The 19,447-nt window shown below is 49.1% G+C and overlaps 1 protein-coding gene across 1 annotated transcript; it reads left to right on the forward strand.

Annotated features, from left to right (window-relative positions):
• The first annotated feature begins 381 nt into the window (after positions 1-381).
• aspm (assembly factor for spindle microtubules) lies at positions 382-19,364 on the forward strand. The gene is made up of 26 exons (XM_037469720.2): positions 382-807; positions 913-1,056; positions 1,476-2,910; positions 3,012-3,107; positions 3,197-3,289; positions 3,370-3,516; positions 3,687-3,935; positions 4,031-4,098; positions 4,199-4,340; positions 4,944-5,074; positions 5,885-6,060; positions 7,294-7,439; positions 8,436-8,521; positions 8,635-8,847; positions 9,402-9,606; positions 10,119-10,267; positions 10,470-10,598; positions 10,767-10,961; positions 11,098-15,042; positions 15,222-15,371; positions 15,551-15,742; positions 16,158-16,350; positions 16,834-16,988; positions 17,373-17,549; positions 17,636-17,808; positions 17,910-19,364. The coding sequence occupies exons 1-26, from the start codon at positions 532-534 to the stop codon at positions 18,010-18,012; spliced, it is 9,168 nt and encodes a 3,055-aa protein (XP_037325617.2). The 5' UTR covers positions 382-531; the 3' UTR covers positions 18,013-19,364.
• Positions 19,365-19,447: the final 83 nt, after the last annotated feature.

Raw genomic sequence — 19,447 nt, forward strand, 5'->3', positions numbered from 1 at the left:
AATGACTCCTTTTTTAAAACATTGTCGGACATAAATATAAATATAGACATATCATTATTATTTAAATAATGAATCTTTGTGAAGTATAATAAGTCTTTAGCATTGCTTTGGGTTTAGGTGGCGTATGGTCATTGGTGTGTGAAAAAACAGTTAGCGGGGTTTCAGCACACACCCTTGTATTTCGCTTTCCCGAGGAGGGTGTGGCTTAAGGCAGTTTAAACACGTAGTCGTAAAGTGATTGGTCAAAAACGATGTATTCGTACGGATTGGATCTATCCTCTTCACCCATTGGCCAGAAGGCAGCCACCCTTGCATGTAATTGGCTGACTAAACAACGCGACTAAATTTCAAAACAGAGCGTTTGTCTTTCCGTGTGTTGATGACGGCGGCGTGTTGGAAACGTTTGCCCGGCTGGTAGCGAGGCGCAGCTTGTAGTCGACATTAACTTCATACGTTTAAAAAAACAAAACGCGTAACATGCAACTTAGCTAGCGAACTATTAGCTACTGCTCTCCTTTTCTTTCCGTTGAAATGGCCGAAACGGAAAGTTCAACACGGAGAGGATTCCTGGACTTCAGTCCGGTAAAGAGAGACAACGCTAACAAGGAAAACGAGGTTCCAGTTTTGATCTTGACCCTGTTTTCCAAGGCTCCCTTTGTGTCGTTCGGGACGGTAAAGCTCGGCACCTCCAAGTCCGTCGTTCTGCGCATCGAGAACCCGACGGAGGACGCAGACGCGGAGGTCACCGTCGAAAGGATCCCCTCGAGCAAAGGCTTCTCCGTGGACCGCGACACGATCACGATCCAGGTAGGTTCACGGCTACCGTTACGCCTCCCTCGGGCACCGAGCTGCTGCTTGTACCCCGTGGGATCCCGTGCGCTTATTCATCATCCCCGCGTTTTGTGTCTGCAGCCCGAGGACTCGTTCGGTTTGACGGTAACATGGACTCCGTCAGAAGAAGGCGCGATCAGAGAGCTCATCCACTTCAGCGCCAACGGGGTCCTCAAACACCAGGCCGTGCTGCTGGGCAGAGCAGAGGCCCCCAAGAAGAAAAAGGTACACAGAGGCTGCTATGGGTGACATGGATGCTTTGGTTATTAATCGATCGATCGATTGATTGAAAGAAAACGTGTAGGCAACTAGTTTGAAAATCGATTAATGGTTGAAGAAATGTTCTCAGTGTGAAAAAGTTGCTGGCTTTTTTACCCTTTACTATTATAGAAATGTTTATTTGTGATGTCACCAACTTTCCTACTTGGAAGTTATGATTTTACAGAGACGCCAATTAATGCTAATATATTAGATTATGAAATTAGTTAATAAATCAGTTTTAGCCCAAAATTCAAACATAATTTAGTTATGTGGTATTTGGTTAAAACGGGCACAAGTTCCCATTCAAACAGAATCAAGGAACCTCATCAACCACATTTAGTACCGTTTTTTTTTTCATGGCATCTTTCGTTTTTGTGTTTCAGAAAAGCTTATGGGACACAATCAAAAACAAAAGGGATGGTGAAAAAGTAACTGCACCAAGGAGAAAGAAAACCGAACAACCGTTGAAAATGTCTGCCAATAAGACCTTCCAAGTGTCCAGAAAGCCACAGTACAAACGGGAAAAGCCACGCAGCCCGCTGGCTTCTCTCAACGAGGGCAAAGTGGTCCGAGAGAGATCCTTCCCCAAGCTCGGCCCCGATGTCGATTACTCTCCGAAATCGCATTCCACCGAGAGGCAACGGCCTGGGGGCTTGTTGGACCAGGAGAATGTCTATCGCGTTCAGAGGAGCTCTCCTCTCGTCCTGCTCGTACCGGCCGGAGACCCGGTGGCCTCCGGCAGCGTGTCCGCCTGCGCCGATGCCTTCGTCGGCAAACCCGAAAGCAAAGATCTCACCAAAATGCTCAACAGGACGCTGTCGCCCGTCGGGACCCCCGAACGGTTTAAGAAGCTCATGCCGCACATTCGGTCCGACGGCCCGCTCGCTCCCCCTGTGAATGCTGGCGCTGACCGCGCGCCACCTGGAACCCCGGTTCTGTCTTTGAAGGATGCCCTGGCCCTCATCGACTCCGATCTGAGCCTCGTTAGCACCAGCCCCAGAGACACCAGTCTGAGCTGTAGTTTTTCCGATTCACTTGAATCCACCAGTGGGAGTCGTGGCTGGGGAGCCGACGGGAAGGTTCCCGCAGCGCCGCCCGATAGCCCGCGGGGCCCCGAGTCCGGGGAGGCCAGACTGACTTTCTTTGTCAGCGACACGGCCGTCGTTCCGGAGAGTGGCGGTGCGGCGGGGGGGCTCAAAAAGGCCCCCTTTACCTCCGCCACAGTGACGAAGAGCCGCGCGCCAGTCGAGGCCGTCCATTCGAGCGGAAGGAAAACGAAGCGGTCCAGGCGGAGGCTTTTGGAGAGGACGCTCGAGCTGTCTGACGGCCAGGGCGAGTCCGGACCGCCCCCCCCCGGACTCCCCGTCATAGACCTGCACGCAGAAACCACGCCGCAGGGCCGGGCGGTCGCGTCCCCCTGGTGCTCGCCCGCACCAGTCACCTTCCCCGTCACCTCGCCCCCACCCGTAGCCCCCGGCCGCTTCTCTTTCTCGGCCCCACCCGCGGCCCTCGGGGTGACCTCTCCGTCGCCCCTGGGCTCCTCGTCCCCGCTGCACCGAGCGTCCGGGTCTCCTCCGGCGCCGCCGCGTGCCCACGACGACTCGTTCCCGGTCCACGTGGCGGCGACGAGCAAGAAGAGGAAGAGCGAGGAGTATTTGAGGAGTGACGCGAAGGCCGTGCCCGGCGGGAAATCTGAGCGCTTCAAGAGGAGCAGGGTGGTGGTGGTGGCGGCGGCGGCGGGGAAAGCTGAGCCGCCTCCGCGGTGGCCTGCGCAGGAGAAGAGGAGTGCATCTCGGAGGCAACCGCCGAATGCAGCAGGTGAGCAGAGGTCAAGAGGTCAAGGACCCATTGTGGGGTTTTATAGGGGAGTCAAACGTTCATGGACTCTTGGCGTTATTTACAATGCTTTCTTTCTTCAGGCTCTGTGCGCTCAACGTCTTCATCGTCTCAGAAGACGGCGAAGTCTGTGCTTCCTTTCCGGGCCAAGCAGTCCGGCTCCAATGTCTCCTCGCGAGGTACAACGCACGCTCCCGTGAGGAAGAAGCGGCTTCCCAAATTAACGCGACGCAAACGCAGCCTCACGTTTTAACTCTGATGTTCACAGGCGCCCGGCCGTGTGGCGTTTCATCGGTGAAGGCCGCAAAGGTGGTGGCCGTTGCCCAGTCCAAGCTGACCTTCATTAAGCCGGCGCAGACGGGTTCGTGAAAGTTCGCTCGCGCTCTCGTTGATCCCAAACCGCATGTCTGCTTTATCCGCGTCTCCTCGCTTTCGCCTCAGGCATACCGAGACACCCGATGCCATTCGCTGCCAAGAACATGTTCTACGACGAGCGGTGGATCGAGAAGCAGGAGAGGGGCTTCACGTGGTGGATCAACTACGTCCTCACTCCGGACGACTTCCGGGTCAACACCGAGGTCGCCAAAGGTAACGATCGGCGCCGCGTTCGCCTCATCGCGTGGCGTCTGGTGTGACGCAATATCTGCCCCTCGGGGGCGCCTTGAGCAGCTCGAAGCTCATTTGTGGACACTCTGTCTCAACGTCAGCGTGAGGGACTTTAACCCCCCCCCCCCTCTCCGTTTGCTCCCTGGTCGCAGTGAACGCCGTGACCCTTGTCGTCGTCGGCGGCGGCGATGACGACAAGTACAGCGTGCCCAAGGCTCCCACCAAAGAAGAGATGTCCTTCAGCACCTACACGGCCCGGCGGAAGCTGAACCGCCTGCGTCGCTCGGCCTGCCAGCTGTTTGCTTCGGAGGCCCTGGTCAAGGCCATTCAGAGGCTGGAGCTGGAGGTGGAGGCCAAGAGGCTGCTCGTCCGAAAAGACCGCCATCTTTGGAAGGACATTGGTACGGAGCGACGCTGACGGGGGGGGGGGGGGGGGGGGGGGGACTTAAAATGCTCTCGAGTCCCGCTCTTTACCCGCTTTCTGTCATCCCATCAGGTGAACGCCGCAAACTCCTCCACTGGCTTCTGTCATACAACCCGCTGTGGTTAAGGATTGGACTCGAGGTATTCTGATTAAAACCATTTTTTATTTTTTTTTGTTCTTCTTTGTCTGTTCTAAACCGTTCAAATTGTGAGTATCTTCTACAATGTGGCTCCTTCTCAGACCATCTTCGGGGAGCTGATCTCGCTGGAGAGCAACAGCGACGCTCTGGGTCTGGCTCTGTTCATCCTCCAGCGGCTGCTGTGGAACCCGGACATCGCTGCGCAGTTCAGACACGCCAAAGTGCCTCACCTTTACAGAGACGGTACTCGAAGAGTGTTGTTTGTGCGACTCGGGTAGAAGTTGATTTTTTAATTGAACAACTTCTTTTACTAATAAAAACATTACTTTTTCAGCAAATACGAGATATGCCAAATGAGAGCTTGTGCAACTGTAAATTCTTTCATCAAATTATACTGCAGGTTTTACTAATGCAATAATAACAGCAAAATGGAAACGTCTGCTAATGTTATTGGCCATTAAGTGATCATTTGTATAGTATGTCAAATGTGTTGGCCTGTTAGATCAAACTCAGTTAATCATTTTGCAGTTTTATAAAAAAGCAATTCAGACATTTAATGATGTTTAGGTATCGATGAATCCATTAACCTTTGTGGCTTTGGTGTAATTTGATATTTTCTTAAGGGGGAAAACGATAAATAAAAATCAGGTCGATCACGGGATGTTAGTAACAACGGTAATTTGATTGGAGTTCTAACATTGGGGATTTGATTTAAGTATTTTTTTTTTCTGTTAACCTAAAAGGTTGTCATCCTGAGAGATGTCCATGTTGTGTGCCCTTTGTCTGACTTAACTAAAGCAACGGTGTTTCTCTGGACTGGTGCTAAGCTCTCTGTATCTCGGTTAGGCCATGAGGAGGCGCTGTCTCGCTTCACTCTGAAGAAGCTTCTTCTGCTGGTTTGTTTCCTGGACAAAGCCAAAGAGGCCCGCCTGATTGAGCATGACCCCTGTCTGTTCTGCCTGGATGCAGAGTTCAAGGTAGGCCAAAGTCCTCCCATGTACACACTTACACACACACACACACACACACAACATTTAAGACTCATTATAGCATTTAGATCCTGTTTAAAATCCGTCAGATCTGTCTTTTATTACAGATCTGAGGGCAGTTACTCTTGATACCATTATTAAGAAGACATCTGGGCCTTTTTTAAAATCCTGGTTATTAAGTCAGTCAGGTAACTGGGGATGCTGAGTTCATTCTTGGTTCCGTCGGGTGCTGAACTGTTTCCCTGCTGTCTGCTTCTGGTGTAAGAAGAGCGCACCGATTGAAATGGTGCGTTAAGCGTTAATGGCCATCATACTGCCCCCGAACTGAATCCTGTCTGATGTAGGAGCTCATACCAACACTTAACAATTCACTCGCATACAGATCATTTCTAAAATTGCTTCGCCAAGAGTTTGGGATCAGCGGATGGATTTAGTGACTCTAAAATGAAATGAAATGAAAGATTGAATTGTTTTGTACCAAATCGCACCGTGACCGTAGTGTGGCGTCATCCATGAATGGCTTCGGGGCAGATGATTGCAGGTTTCAAATGAGACCATGTGATGCACTTTACAGTCTATCCGAGAGGGAGGAATACATATGGGCAGCACAGGCCTGACCAGCCAGCCATAAGTGACCCTCGCATTCCCCGCTCACGTTTTCTAAATTTTTAAACTCTCAGTCGACCGTATTTATAACTCTTTTTTTTTCACACGGCTTGATAAATGTTTCATCTGGTTTTTGGTTGGCATAACCGTCTTCAAGGTTTATTTTTTTTATATATTTCTTCTCCTCCACAGACCAGTAAAGACCTGCTCTTGGCCTTCTCCAGGGACTTCCTGAGCGGGGAAGGCATCCTCCCCCGGCATCTGGGCTACATGGGGCTGCCCGTCTCCCACGTTCAGAGGCCCCTGGACGAGTTCGACTTCGCTGTGAAGAACTTGGCGGTCGACCTGAAATGCGGCATTCGCCTAGTGTGAGTGCGCTCTGATCCCCGTTGGGATGTTTGCTTTTCTCAGGGGTCCAGGCCCAGAAACACAGGGGAGTATTCCTGCAGCTGGGGGGGGGAAGAGAGATTCGGCTCCGCACAGCTGTCTGGGACTGGAGAGTTGCAAGCTTCTCTCTCCCTCTCTCCAACTGGCCTGCTGACATAACAGTATTGCACTCAGATCATGGTTCAATCTTGTTTTTGTGCATCTCGTCGAGCCGTTATTGCAGAATAAATCTCCTCTCCAATATTTACGCTAGTATTCGATGACCTATTTCTTGGTGTTTAGGAATGTTTGGGCTGTACGCTACCAAGTACATGATCTGTGGAAGAAGTCTTTAATCTTCTGATTCAATCTGTGTTGGGAATCAAGTTCTGGATTATAAGCGCAAATACTTAAAGGTGCCTCTAATTATTATTATTTATTTTACAGTCAGGGCGATTTATTAATAAACTGCGTGGGAATCCTGACGTCTACCAACCACATGAAATGTATTTCAATCCTCATGCATTTGGCAAGCAGATTAACTTATTTTAAACCCTGCGTGGTTTGTTTCTCCCCCCCCCCCCCCCCCCCCCCCCCAGGTCAGTGGAGCAGTTGAACGATGGGTATTGTGCATGTTAGTGTGGTCACGCATTAAAAAGCCTCTCATAGGGGTTGGGAACTCGATATTGGACCCTCTTCATAAATTATGGAGCTACTGAGTAACCGTTGTGTTGTTACCTGTGGCTGAATAAAAACAATGTTGGCGACCAATTGATTAGGATGAGCTTAGAGGAAGGGTTTTCACCTGATTGCCATAGAAACACAGTAGTGCAAGATGCAGCCATAAGACTTTGTTGCTGGCATCAAGATGAAGGTGGAGTTTGAAGATGGGTGTTGTCGAAGCAAAGGTTCTGGAAGTAGTCGTAGTAGGAAGTGGGTGCTGGGGCTTATACCATCCTTTTTCATTTATAATCAATTCTGCTATTTCCGTACAACCAAAGTCCAGGAACCAACAAGACATGAAACATGTTGGAATGAAATGAGGCTTAAGATTGTCTGCATCAAATTGTAATCAACGTAATGCTTCTCTGTGGGAGAAGATAATATATATATATATACATTTTAATCAAATACTGCATTGAATTATAAATTGTCGAGCAGCTGATTAAGAGTAAACTTTCTTCAGATTCTGCACCGTCAGTATCAAGTCTTGATGATGTGGGGTCTGCTTTCAGGCGTGTGATGGAGCTCCTCATCCAGGACTGGAGTTTGTCAGCCAAGCTCCGCGTGCCAGCCATCAGCCGCCTGCAGAAGGTCCACAACGTCGACGTGTCTCTGCAAGTGCTCAAAAGCAGAGGGGTGGACCTCAAGGATGAACACGGTAAATAGGAACTTTTTTTCAGACCCAAAAGATGAATGCGTGGGTCCACCAGATGCTGTTGAAGTGTTATCTGTAGTAATGTACTACAGATGGAGCTGTGTGATGGAGCAGATGAAAATACCTAAAGCTTTTAAAGTGATTAAATTGCTTCAGCAACAGTAGCGTTTAATGCCAAAAAGCTTTGAAAATAAGTTATGAACAGGCTTAGAATTGTTTTCCCATTAATGTGTTCATCTCGCTATTATTGTAAGGGTCTAAAGCCCCCTTCACTAGTTCCCCCAAACTGCAAGGAAGGGTCTTCAAACGATTTCTTCTGATGGTTAAAGAAATCACTCTGATGTCTAAGAACCAACCGGAGAGCATTTGTCATCTTTTCCTAATACGTGAATAATGCAAAACGGATTTGGTTCAGATTTAACAAAAATAGATCACCGTGGATGAAAATGTGTCCTTAAGCTCCTTACATAATGGGGATGATTAAATATCATGTGTAGCAGAGTGAAAATAAGCTGTATTGTGTGGTCCACTGAAGATCCTTTCTGTTTTTAAGTACTTCTCATGTCCTACAGAGAGAAGCAGGTGCTTTGGATCCCATTGTCTCTGCTCTCATCTACAACTTGTCGGCCTGCTTCTCTTCCCCGGGGTCCGCCACGAGACCATTATCATGAAAATAAATATTTCTCAAGTTCATACTATGTACTCTAATTCAATGAGTACGAAGGACGTTCTACCTCAGCCTTCAACGGGCGAATGTTGGTGCTCATCTATAATCGCTGCTGTTATGAGTTTGCTGACGAGCTGTCCCTTGTTAGGGTATTACACTGTGGTTATAGTGCACTCCTTGCTGTAATTATGATAAAAGCTCACAAGGCGCCGTTGCTAAATGTTCGACAGGGTTTAACAGTCTCGGGCCACAACACAGTATGATAATGTTCATGCTTTTCCTTTTTTTAACTTCCTTCAACTAATCCCGGACTTCTCGTGTCTCTGTTTCAGGGTCCAACATTGATTCCAGAGACATTGTGGATGGACACAGAGAGAAGACCCTGAGCCTTCTGTGGAAGATCATCTTTGCGTTTCACGTGTGTACCAGACGGTGTTTCCATGCAGCCAGTAGAGCACAACAGTGTCTTTTTTTTCTTTTCTTTTTTTCTTTAAAAAAAAAAATACTGAAATAGTCAAATGATCTGTTAAGGTGGAGAGAATTTTGGACGAGGATCAGCTGAGGGATGAAATCGGCTTCCTGACGAGAACCTTGAGGACCAAGCGGCGGCTGGCGTCTCTTCGGGCTGATCGAGGCCTTCGGGCCAGTCCTTCGAAGACCAGGACGCCGTACGAACACAGCAGCACCAAGGTCACCCTGCTGATGGACTGGGTCCGCGCCGTGTGTGACTTCTACAACCTGAAGGCGAGTTTGACCTTTCATTTTTTTTAGCTCACAGGCCAAACGAAGTGCGATTGTGGTTGAATTGATAATGATTTCAATTTGTCTGCTTAGTCAATAAACTTTGTGCACCTGCTGCAGTCTGTCTTTGGATGTGTTGAGCAGTTTTTCCCGTTGAAAGGCTGAATGCTGCCAACTTCACCTAAAAAACACACCGAGGGCGGAACAGAGTCCACAGTCCAACAGCTGTTTGACTAAGTTGCTAAACTGTTGTGTTGCGTCATTGTACTGCTGGGAAATGATGCACCCCAACTGTGTTTGTATCAACATCATCCGCAAAATACATGTCATGTGACTCACAACAACTGCTGGCTGCTCTTTCCTCTACGTCAGCGCGGCTCTTTCTTTTGTTTTTGCTCCACGCTCGTCTCCACAACTCATTGAGTGACGCAAAAACACTCTTAATAATCAATTTTTATAGATTTCATCGATTTGTTGTTGCAGCCCAACAGGACCCAAAATCATCTCCCACTCAAAAGTACTAAAAAAAAAAAAAAAAACGTTTTCCCTTTGTGCAGGTGGAAAACTTCACCGTGACGTTCTCGGATGGCCGCGTCCTCTGCTACCTCATCCACCACTACCACCCGGGTCTCCTGCCAGAAAGGGCCGTCAGTCACAGCACCACCCAGACTGTGGAGTGCTCGCAGAGGGGCCGCCTGGAGCTCGACTGCTCTGCCAGCGACTCCGACAGCTCCTTTGACTCCCTGCCGGCGGGCCCCACCGGTACGCGTCAGCTGTCAGGCTGGGTCTTCTGTGCCGTTCTCTGCTTGGAGGCACTTTAACGAAAAGATGAATCCAATTTGATGCATATGACATTTTGGTTTCATTGGTGTGAAAATGAGAGGAATTTGAATCGTAGGGGGGGCTCAATAATGGCTACTGTTGTCAAACATGACACACATTTGGATGTGTGTCTAACTGGTCATAAGGTATTTATTTGAGAAAACAATGTATATGAAGTTATTAATATTTCAATTAATTGAAAAAGTACTTTTTCAAATTAGCTTTAGGTATTAAATGTTTTGTGCCTTAATGGAATTGTGCCTTAATTTGATTGTTTCAAAGGATATAAAAATACCATAGCTTTAGAACAGGGGATTAGTGCATGCCATGGCTCAAAAGTGAAATGAATGCTTTTAATCTCATATTAAGGACATTAAAAAGGAGATTATGAAGAAATTAGAGAGACATTAATAATTCTGATGACAGTTTCTTTTGTTTATTTGTGAAAAAAGGCCCAGATTCTCCATCAGTGGAGTTCAAAGAGCTACTGGAGAATGAAAAAAACAACTTTGGGCTGGTCAACGCTGCCGTGTCTTTCCTCGGTGGCATTCCTGCCATGATCAACCCAGCTGACATGTCCAACACCATCCCCAATGACAAGGTGAGTGTAGAAGTGTAAAAGTTTACAGTAAAATCTCTTTCAACATTTTAAATATTCAGTGTGGTTTTTTTTTCTTCTTCTTCATCTATAAGGATAAAGCAATCAGGCTTTCAAGAATAACTTTTAAATCTATCGGCAAATATTTTCCTACTAAAATGTTGGTGCCACATCGCTGCCTTCATCCACCACTGTTTATTCACAGGTTGTGATGTCTTACCTGTCCTTCCTCTGTGCTCGTCTTCTGGATCTGCGGAATGAAAGCAGAGCCGCGCGCGTCATACAAGGCGCCTGGAGGAAGTACAGATTGGAGAAGCATCTACAGCTGTACAAGGTTGGCTCAATGTTTGGCACGACGGCATCAATTCTATTCCTCTGATGACTTAATGTTTTTATTAGCTTTATATTCAATGAAAATTTGGTTTTATTTTTTGTTGTGGTCGTCTTAATGTTTTTTTTTTTTTTTTAATTTGCTTGTTTCTTGATTGTTGTTTGGACACAGGAAAGAAACGCTGCTGCCATGAAAATCCAGTCCGTTGCGAGGAGTTTTCTCCAGAAGCGCAGAGCTAAGCGGCAGAAACGAGCTGCCGCTGTCATCCAAGCGGCCTGGAGGGGATTCTTGGCCCGCAACCGGCTCCGGCTACGAAAGCAGGCTCGGCTTCGGGCTCTGCAGCATGAAGCAGCCACTCTCATCCAGGTAAGTGACCCATTACGGGACGTCGGGGGTGAGAACTGTTAACAGCTTTGGCCTCCACCTGCATGCCGTCGTCAAACATTTGCGGTTGTCCATTATTTTTGCATAACCGAATCTTCTTCTTGTCTCATTCGCGCAGACTCAATGGAGGATGTTTTCGGCCTGGAGGGCTTACCGCCGCCTCAGCTACTACGCCATTGTTGTCCAAGCGCAATGGCGAATGAGGCGGGCGGCCGCCGTGTACGGAAGGATTCGCTGGGCAGTAACTGTCATTCAGAAGCGCTCGCGAGCGTGGGCACTGGCCAAAAGACATCGGGAACAGTATCTCTCCCTTAGAGCCGCGGTGGTGGAAATACAGCAAGGGTACAGGAGATGGAAAACGGAAAAGGAAAACCGCGCCGCCGAAGTGATACAATCCGCGTTCAAGAAGTGGTACCAGCGAAGAATGTCTGCCAGAACTGCCGCTGCTGTAAAGATCCAGTCTTGGTATAGAATGCAGACGAGTCTCCATCAGTACAGAAAGATCAAGCGGAGCGCGGCGCTCATTCAGGCGCTTTGCAGAGGTCGCGCACAGAGGCGCCGCTTCCGGGCGCTGAGGCGCCGGCACCGCTCGGCCCTCGTCCTTCAGAGCGCCTTCAGAGGGATGGCCGCCAGGAAGCGGGTGGCGGAGATGAGGCGCGCCGCCGTCACCATCCAGCGGCGCTTCAGGGCCCGCGCGCAGGGGGCCGCGGCGAGGCGGGTGTTTGCCAGGCTGAGACGGGCCGCCGTCACCGTGCAGGCGGCCTACCGCGGCAAAGTGGCCCGGGAGCGGCTGAGGAAACGCCACGCGGCGGCCACGGCGATCCAGGCGGCGTTCAGGATGTGCGCCGCCCGCCGGCGCTACCGCGACGCCAGAGAGGCCGCGGCGGTGATTCAGCGAAAATACAGAGCCACGGTTTTGGCTCTCGAGGCCAGGAGGGAATACGCCGCCCTGAGGAACGCCGCGCTGGTCATACAAGCCAACTGGAGAGGCCGAGCGGAGCGCAAGGCGGCGGAGAGGCGGCATCGGTGTGCCACGCTGATCCAGGCCCACTACCGGCGCCACCTGGCGCAAGCGGAGTACCGATCCAAGGTGGCCGGTGTCGTGGTCGTGCAGCGGCGCTACAGGGCTCACGTGGCCGCGAAGGAGGCGAGGGACGCGTACCTGCGCACCAGAGCGGCCTGCGTCACTCTGCAAGCTGCTTTCAGAGGCGCGAGAGTCAGGGCCGAGCTGACGAAACGCCACCGGGCGGCGACGGTCATTCAGTCTTCAGCGAGGATGTTTTCATGCAGGAAACGATATCTCCTCCTACAGAGTGCAGCCGTTGTCATCCAGTGCCGATACAGGGCTCGTCTGGTCTGCAGGGCACAGCAGAAAGAATACGATGCGCTCAAGCGGGCCGCCGTAAAAATACAGGCCGCGTACCGCGGCTTTAGAGACCGCCGCGTTCTAAGGAGGAGGCACCAAGCTGCCAGCGCAATCCAAGCTCAGTTCAGGATGCACCGCACGCACGTGGCCTACCTCGCCACCAAGCGCGCCGCCGTTATCGTTCAGGAGCGCTACAGGGCCACCATGCTCAGGAACCGGCAGATGCAGACGTACAGGACAATGAAGTCCGCGGTTGTAGTGATCCAGGCAGCATATCGTGGCCACAGGGCGAGGAGCCACATTGCAGAGATGCACCGAGCAGCCACAGTCATTCAGAGGAACTTTCTCACCATCAGGGATAGAAACCAGTTCCTGGCTCTCAAGGCGGCCGCTTCGGTCGCCCAGCGGCGGCGCAGGGCAGCGACGCTGGCCAGGAAAGATCGCCTGGACTACCTGTCCAAGCGAACGGCAGTCATTCGTCTGCAGGCCGCTCACAGAGGATGTAGGGTGAGGAAGCAGCTGCGCATGATGCGTTCAGCAGCTGTGACCATTCAGTCTCACTTCCGGATGCACCAACGTAGAACCCACTACAGGACTCTCCAGTGGGCTGCCACAGTTTTGCAAGCGAGTTACAGAGCCAATAAGGAAATGAGAGCGGAGATGCAATCCCTGAGGGTTAAGAGAAATGCTGCTGTTGTCTTACAAGCTGCCCTTCGAGGAATGAAATCCAGACGACTCTTGAAACGCAGGCATCAGGCTGCCAGTGTCATCCAGAGAGCCTTTAGAGCCCACTGTCAGCGCCAGCAGTATCTGACCTTGAAATCCTCCGTCCTCACCGTTCAGCAGAGGTATCGGGCCACTGCTGCAGCAAGAGTACAAATGCACAAATACCAAACAATGCGCCGTGCTGCCGCCGTCCTCCAGGCAGCTTTCAGAGGTCAGCAGGTCAGAAAGCAGGTTGCCGGTCGGCATCACGCTGCCACTGTGATCCAGTCCGCCTTCAGAAAGCACAGGGAGCAAGTCAAATTCCGAGCCATGCGTCTGTGCGCCATCATCATCCAGAGGTTCTACCGCGCCTGCATTCTTCAGAGGCAACAGAGGGAGACGTTCCTGAGAACGAAGCGATCCGCCATCACCCTTCAGGCAGCTTTCAGAGGTCATCGCGTGCGAGCCAACGTGGCCCTGATGCATAAGGCCGCTGCTGTTATTCAAGCGAACTTCAAGAGGCATAAGCAGCAGTCCGCCTACAGGAAACAGCAGTGGGCAGCCTGCGTCTTACAGCAGAGGTTTAGAGCTCAAAGACTGAGAAACGCTGAGGTGAAACATTATCAACGGTGCAGAAGAGCAGCCGTTGTGTTTCAGGCTGCATATCATGCAATGAAATCAAGGCAGGAGATCAAACGCAGGCATCAGGCTGCCAGTGTCATCCAGAGAGCATTTAGAGCCCACTCTCAGCGCCAGCAGTATCTGACCTTGAAATCCTCCGTCCTCACCGTTCAGCAGAGGTATCGGGCCACTGCGGCAGCAAGAGTACAAATGCACAAATACCAAACAATGCGCCGTGCTGCCGTCGTCCTCCAGGCAGCATTCAGAGGTCAGCAGGTCAGAAAGCAGGTTGCCGGTCGGCATCACGCTGCCACTGTGATCCAGTCTGCCTTCAGAAAGCACAGGGAGGAAGTCAAATTCCGAGCCATGCGTCTGTGCGCCATCATCATCCAGAGGTTCTACCGCGCCTGCATTCTTCAGAGGCAACAGAGGGAGAAGTTCCTGAGAACGAAGCAATCTGCCATCACCCTTCAGGCAGCTTTCAGAGGTCATCGCGTGCGAGCCAACGTGGTCCTGATGCATAAGGCCGCTGCTGTTATTCAAGCGAACTTCAAGAGGCATAAGCAGCAGTCCGCCTACAGGAAACAGCAGTGGGCAGCCTGCGTCTTACAGCAGAGGTTTAGAGCTCAAAGACTGAGAAACGCTGAGCTGAAACATTATCAGGAGGTCAAGAAAGCTGTCACTAAGCTACAAGCTGCCTTTCGTGGAATGAAATCCAGAAGAGTGATCAAACAGAGGCATCATGCTGCTTGTGCTATCCAGCGAGCTTACAGAGCCTCCTGTAAACGCAAGCACTATCTGCAGCTGAAATTGTCCGTCATTACTATTCAGAGAAGATATCGAGCTGCTGTTGGAGCTAAAGCCCAAAGAACACATTACCTGGAAATGCTTCGTGCTGCCGTCGTCCTCCAGGCAGCATTCAGAGGTCAGCAGGTCAGAAAGCAGGTTGCCGGTTGGCATCACGCTGCCACTGTGATCCAGTCTGCCTTCAGAAAGCACAGGGAGGAAGTCAAATTCCGAGCCATGCGTCAGTGCGCCATCATCATCCAGAGGTTCTACCGCGCCTGCATTCTTCAGAGGCAACAAAGGGAGACGTTCCTGAGAACGAAGCGATCCGCCATCACCCTTCAGGCCGCTTTCAGAGGCTGGTTTGTCAGGATGGACGTGAGCCGACAAAATCAAGCCGCAACTGTGATCCAGTCGTGGTGGAAATGCTCCGTGCAAAGGCGCGCTTTCCAAAGGGCGCGTGCGACCGCTGTGAAACTCCAGCGGAGGGTCCGCGCTGTGCGGGAGAGGAACCGCTACGCCCGGATGAGGGAAGCCGCCATGACGCTTCAGAAACACTGGCGAGCCTGGATTGAAAGGCGAAAGGTAATTGGCCCCGTGTAAAGGAGTGGTGATCTTATATGGTAGATTGATGAAAATGTATAATGCATATACCAGAATAAAAGGAACAACAACGTCCAGGCGTAAATGTGATTACGTAGATGTAGGCCGAATAACGAGTGAGCACGGGCTCACGGTCCTTTTGCTCGCTGTTGTCTTTCCAGGAACAAGAGCGAGCCCGGGCGAAGAGGAGGCTCCGCTTCACGTCGGCGGTCTTCCACCACCTCAAGGCCATAAAGATCCAACGAGCTCTGAGGGCCCACTGGGCTTTGGAGTCGGCCAAAAGACAAATCCACTGCGTCGTCACCATACAGGTACACGGGGCCCGCCGTCCACAATCTCCTTTCCTTCAGACGAAAATCTGTGAGGGGAAAAGCACTCCCGATGTCTTCAACTCTGGTGAAGACATCTGGTGACTCTTCAACAAATCCCTGAAAAGCACAACATTCCCCTTTTTGAACGGTGTCCCTGCTTCCCCCCCCCCCCCCTTCAGAGGTGGGTGAGATGCAGGCAGCAGAGGCGGCGCTATCTGGAGGACAGGAGGAAAGTGCTCACAGCCCAGAGAGCGGCGAAGCGCTGGCTGAGCCGTCGCCACGCGGCGGCCGCAGTCATCCAGCAGGCCGTCCGCAGGTTCCTCGTCGGAAGGCGCCAGCAGAGGGTCCAGCAGGGCATCGTGAAGGCTCAGGTACAACCGTCAGGGGGAGAATTTGGTACAAATGACTTGTGCACACTTAACGGATAGCTTCACATTTTCAACAGTTTTTTTTATTTTCTCCCCCCCAAAAGTTCTGTTGTCATCTTTTAAAAAAAAAAAAAAAGTTATTCTTATGCTATCACAGATGTTTTGAGGAAATTTCGAGTGTTGGTCAAAAGAAAAGTCCTATAATACGTGTGGTGAAATTTGCGAAGATGGTGTAACGTTCAAGGCCTTGAAATGAGTTGTAATGTTGAAAGTGAATAACATTTAATTTAATTCATGCGCCATTTCAATCCTCTCTGTTTCCGCCCTTTGACGTGGAATTGGGAAAATCCTCTTGTGCACCCAGGATTAGCAACTCATTGTTTTTTTTTGTTTGTTTTTTTTCTCTCTTTCCCTCCAGGCTCTGTGGAGAGGACACCGCTCCCGCCGACTGAATGTCAACGGCAAGTTGTCGAAAATAATGCGCCGCTTACGCGAAGTCTCCGCCAGCGTCCAAGAGGAGGACAAACTGTGCAACAAGACGTCGTCTGCCCTGGATTACCTCCTTCGATACAAGCACTTTTCCTATATCCTCGAGGCCCTTAGAAAGCTCGGTAAGGCTTCCCGTCTCTGGTTACTCGCCCATCGATTTTTGGGGCCTTTCCGTTTACACTTTTGTAAGGGTGCTGGTGTTACTCTGTTCAGATTTATTTTAAGCAATGAAACCCTTCAACTTTCACGGTGAACATGCATCGCTAAGCTTGCGCTTCCTGGCAATTCGTACTGCATGATTACAGTTTACCTGTTTCGACAGATCCGTTTCAACCACACAATGAAGGGTTGTATTTTCACTCTCTATCAAAATAACTAATCAATTCACCAGTAAAGTTGATTCCAGCCAAGTCTGGGATTACACAGTATTTTAATAATTTGTAACAGCTTTGATTGGTATTTAACAGACATCAGTCAGATTTTTTATTCTATTTTACTGAACTATGTGTCTTAAAGTTCTTTTAAGTGTCTTTGGCTCATACTTGATTTAGGCCAGTGTGATCTACTGGGAGAGTACTAACAGGTGTGTGTGTGTGTGTGTGCAGAGACCGCCACCAGACTTTCCCCAGAGTGCTGTGAGCGGCTTGCTGAGAGCGGCGCCACCAATGTCATCTTCACACTCATCCGCTGCTGCAACAGGAGCGTCCCTTGCATGGAAGTCATTACCTACTCCATCCAGATCCTTCTCAACCTCTCAAAGGTACAAACCCCGACCTGCTCTGTTTATCTTCACGTTTCACACCCTCAGCACGACAACCCGATGCTTACTTTTCTACCCTGGCAGCGATGCATCATGGGAACTGGCATTTCCGGTGTGCTTGACGTATTCAAAGTCGCGTTGGCTGCATTAAAATATTTTAGCGCATAATCTCTGTCACATTAATTGCATAGCTTAACGCGTTCAATTTGACAGCCCAAATTTTTAGAATTTATTTGGATGGCATTTATCTTTGTCCTGTTGTACCAGATTCATTCCGTCTGATTTGCATGCTTCTCTTTTCTCTGAGCAAGTGGTTGAACGAATGACTAATTCCATTTTTGCACTTCTCGCCATCTTCCTTCGCTCTGCGCCGCTCGACTTCAGTACCACAAGACCATCGAGGCGGTGTATCGGGTGGACAACTTTGTGGAGACGCTGCTGGACTTGCTGCAGAGATACAGGGAGAAGGCGGGGGATAAAGTAGCAGAGAAGGGCGGCAGCATCTTCACCAAGGCCTGCTTCCTCCTCGCTCTGCACCTTCAAGACGAGAGCCGCGCAGCGGTTCGTAGACTTTTAACATCAAATGCAACGAGACCGACCGCTATTGCAGCTTTGTAAACAATAATAACTTTCTTTTTTTCCAATAGGAGGTCACGAAGCTACCCAAGGCGTTGGATCGATTACGCAGTATTTACCGCCTCACTGCTCGCAAACACGTGATGGACGCTGAAAGAAGTATTATGAAACAAAAAATGAACGCATCCGTCAATGGAAGCTTCTTTGTTCAAGCAACGCCTCGTAAATCCCGCCCCGTGCCAAAGTACGTATGCGTGTGCTTTATAAACAGTACTGTATCCATCCGTGATGTACAGCTTGTATGCGTTTTGCAGCGGTAATTGACGTTCCATCTTTGTTTTTCAGATTCGCACCGGATTGGGTTCTGAGAAGAGACAAGCTCAAAGATGTAGTCGACCCTCTCAGGGCCATTGAGATGGTGGCAAACACACTCGGCATTGTGTTGTAAATAGATACGCTTTTTAATCTAGATTCATTTTCTCATTACTCTACTTCAAAAAAATATTTTTTACAGTTTTAGCCATTTCCTTGATTTGCATGTATATATTAAAAAGGATTTGTTTCTAATGTCATGGTGACACTTTTTCTGACAAGTTTGCATTGTTTTCCTTTACTCGTGGTCTGTGTGCGTGGTAAACATTTGTGTGCATAAGTATATGTGAGAAATATCAAAAGCACTCAGTTAGGTGTGTTCACCAAAAGGAATAATATATTATTTGGTAAAGAGGTATAGAATAGTCAGTATATTTACAAAAAAAGATTACAAAGTATAAGAATACTATTTGGAAAAAAAATGGAATGAGCATATATGTTAGAAAAAGTCATAGGATATTTTTTAAAGTAAAACAATCAGCTTTGTGCTTTAAGTATAACTAAAAGTGTGTAATGGGACAGAATGTTCAAAAACTGAAAAAATAAGTTTCAGCTGTTGAACGGGGAGAAGAGCAGAAGGAGTTCAGAGGCTGGAGGATGAAGTGATGCAAAAGTTAGTTTCTACAGTAGGCAGTTGATTTCCACCAAACAGTTGACCGATGAATTCGATACTGCACCTTGTAAAGAGACCTATTGTGCAGTACGTTACGTGCAGTACTTCTGTCACTGCTCAGGACTCACTCAACGCCTGACAAGTGCACCATGAATCAAGCTCGTGTAAACTACAGGTTTCCATGGATGGTGGTTGTATCTCGACTGGTTCTTCATGCCGTTGTCCTGCCTGCTACGATCATTGTTGGTATTCACGTCACTGCGGCTGACACCTCTACTGCTTTCTGTTATCCATTGCTATTCTACTGTTATCCATTGCCAATTGTTATTTGTCCAACTACTCTAAATACATATGACTCATTTATGTAAAGTACATTGAAGCTATTGTAAAGCTTTTACATTGTTCATTCCGTGCACACAGCATCCTGTCAGAGGGAACCTCTCCTTCCTTATTTCTCCCCCATTGAAGTTCTTTTTTTTCCTGTGCTAAAATGAGGGTCCTGGGACAGAGCATGTGAACAGGTCATAAAGCCCCCTGAAGCCAATTTGCGATTTTGGGGTTAAACAAAATAACTGAATTGATTTGAAATGACGCAATTAAATAATAAATAATATATACAAAATGCACCCGTGACAAAAACGAACATGAGAAGAAAAGTACATTTTTTGATTCAAGTGTTCAAGTTTTAAACAATGTAGATGGACTGAATAATTAAGTACAATATTTACAATTAAATATGTCTATGTACTGTATCATTTCATACAAAAGACTTAATGACCTAATATTGCTTTTGTATGTGATGTTATAAACACGTTTAAACACACTTTAAGCCGAACACTTTTACTGAACATTGGGATTTTGTTTTCATGATTGACAAAGTATAAAACTGTTCTCTGCA

This window comes from Pungitius pungitius, chromosome 7 (assembly GCF_949316345.1).
Source record: "Pungitius pungitius chromosome 7, fPunPun2.1, whole genome shotgun sequence".
In the NCBI taxonomy this organism is placed as follows: domain Eukaryota; kingdom Metazoa; phylum Chordata; class Actinopteri; order Perciformes; family Gasterosteidae; genus Pungitius; species Pungitius pungitius.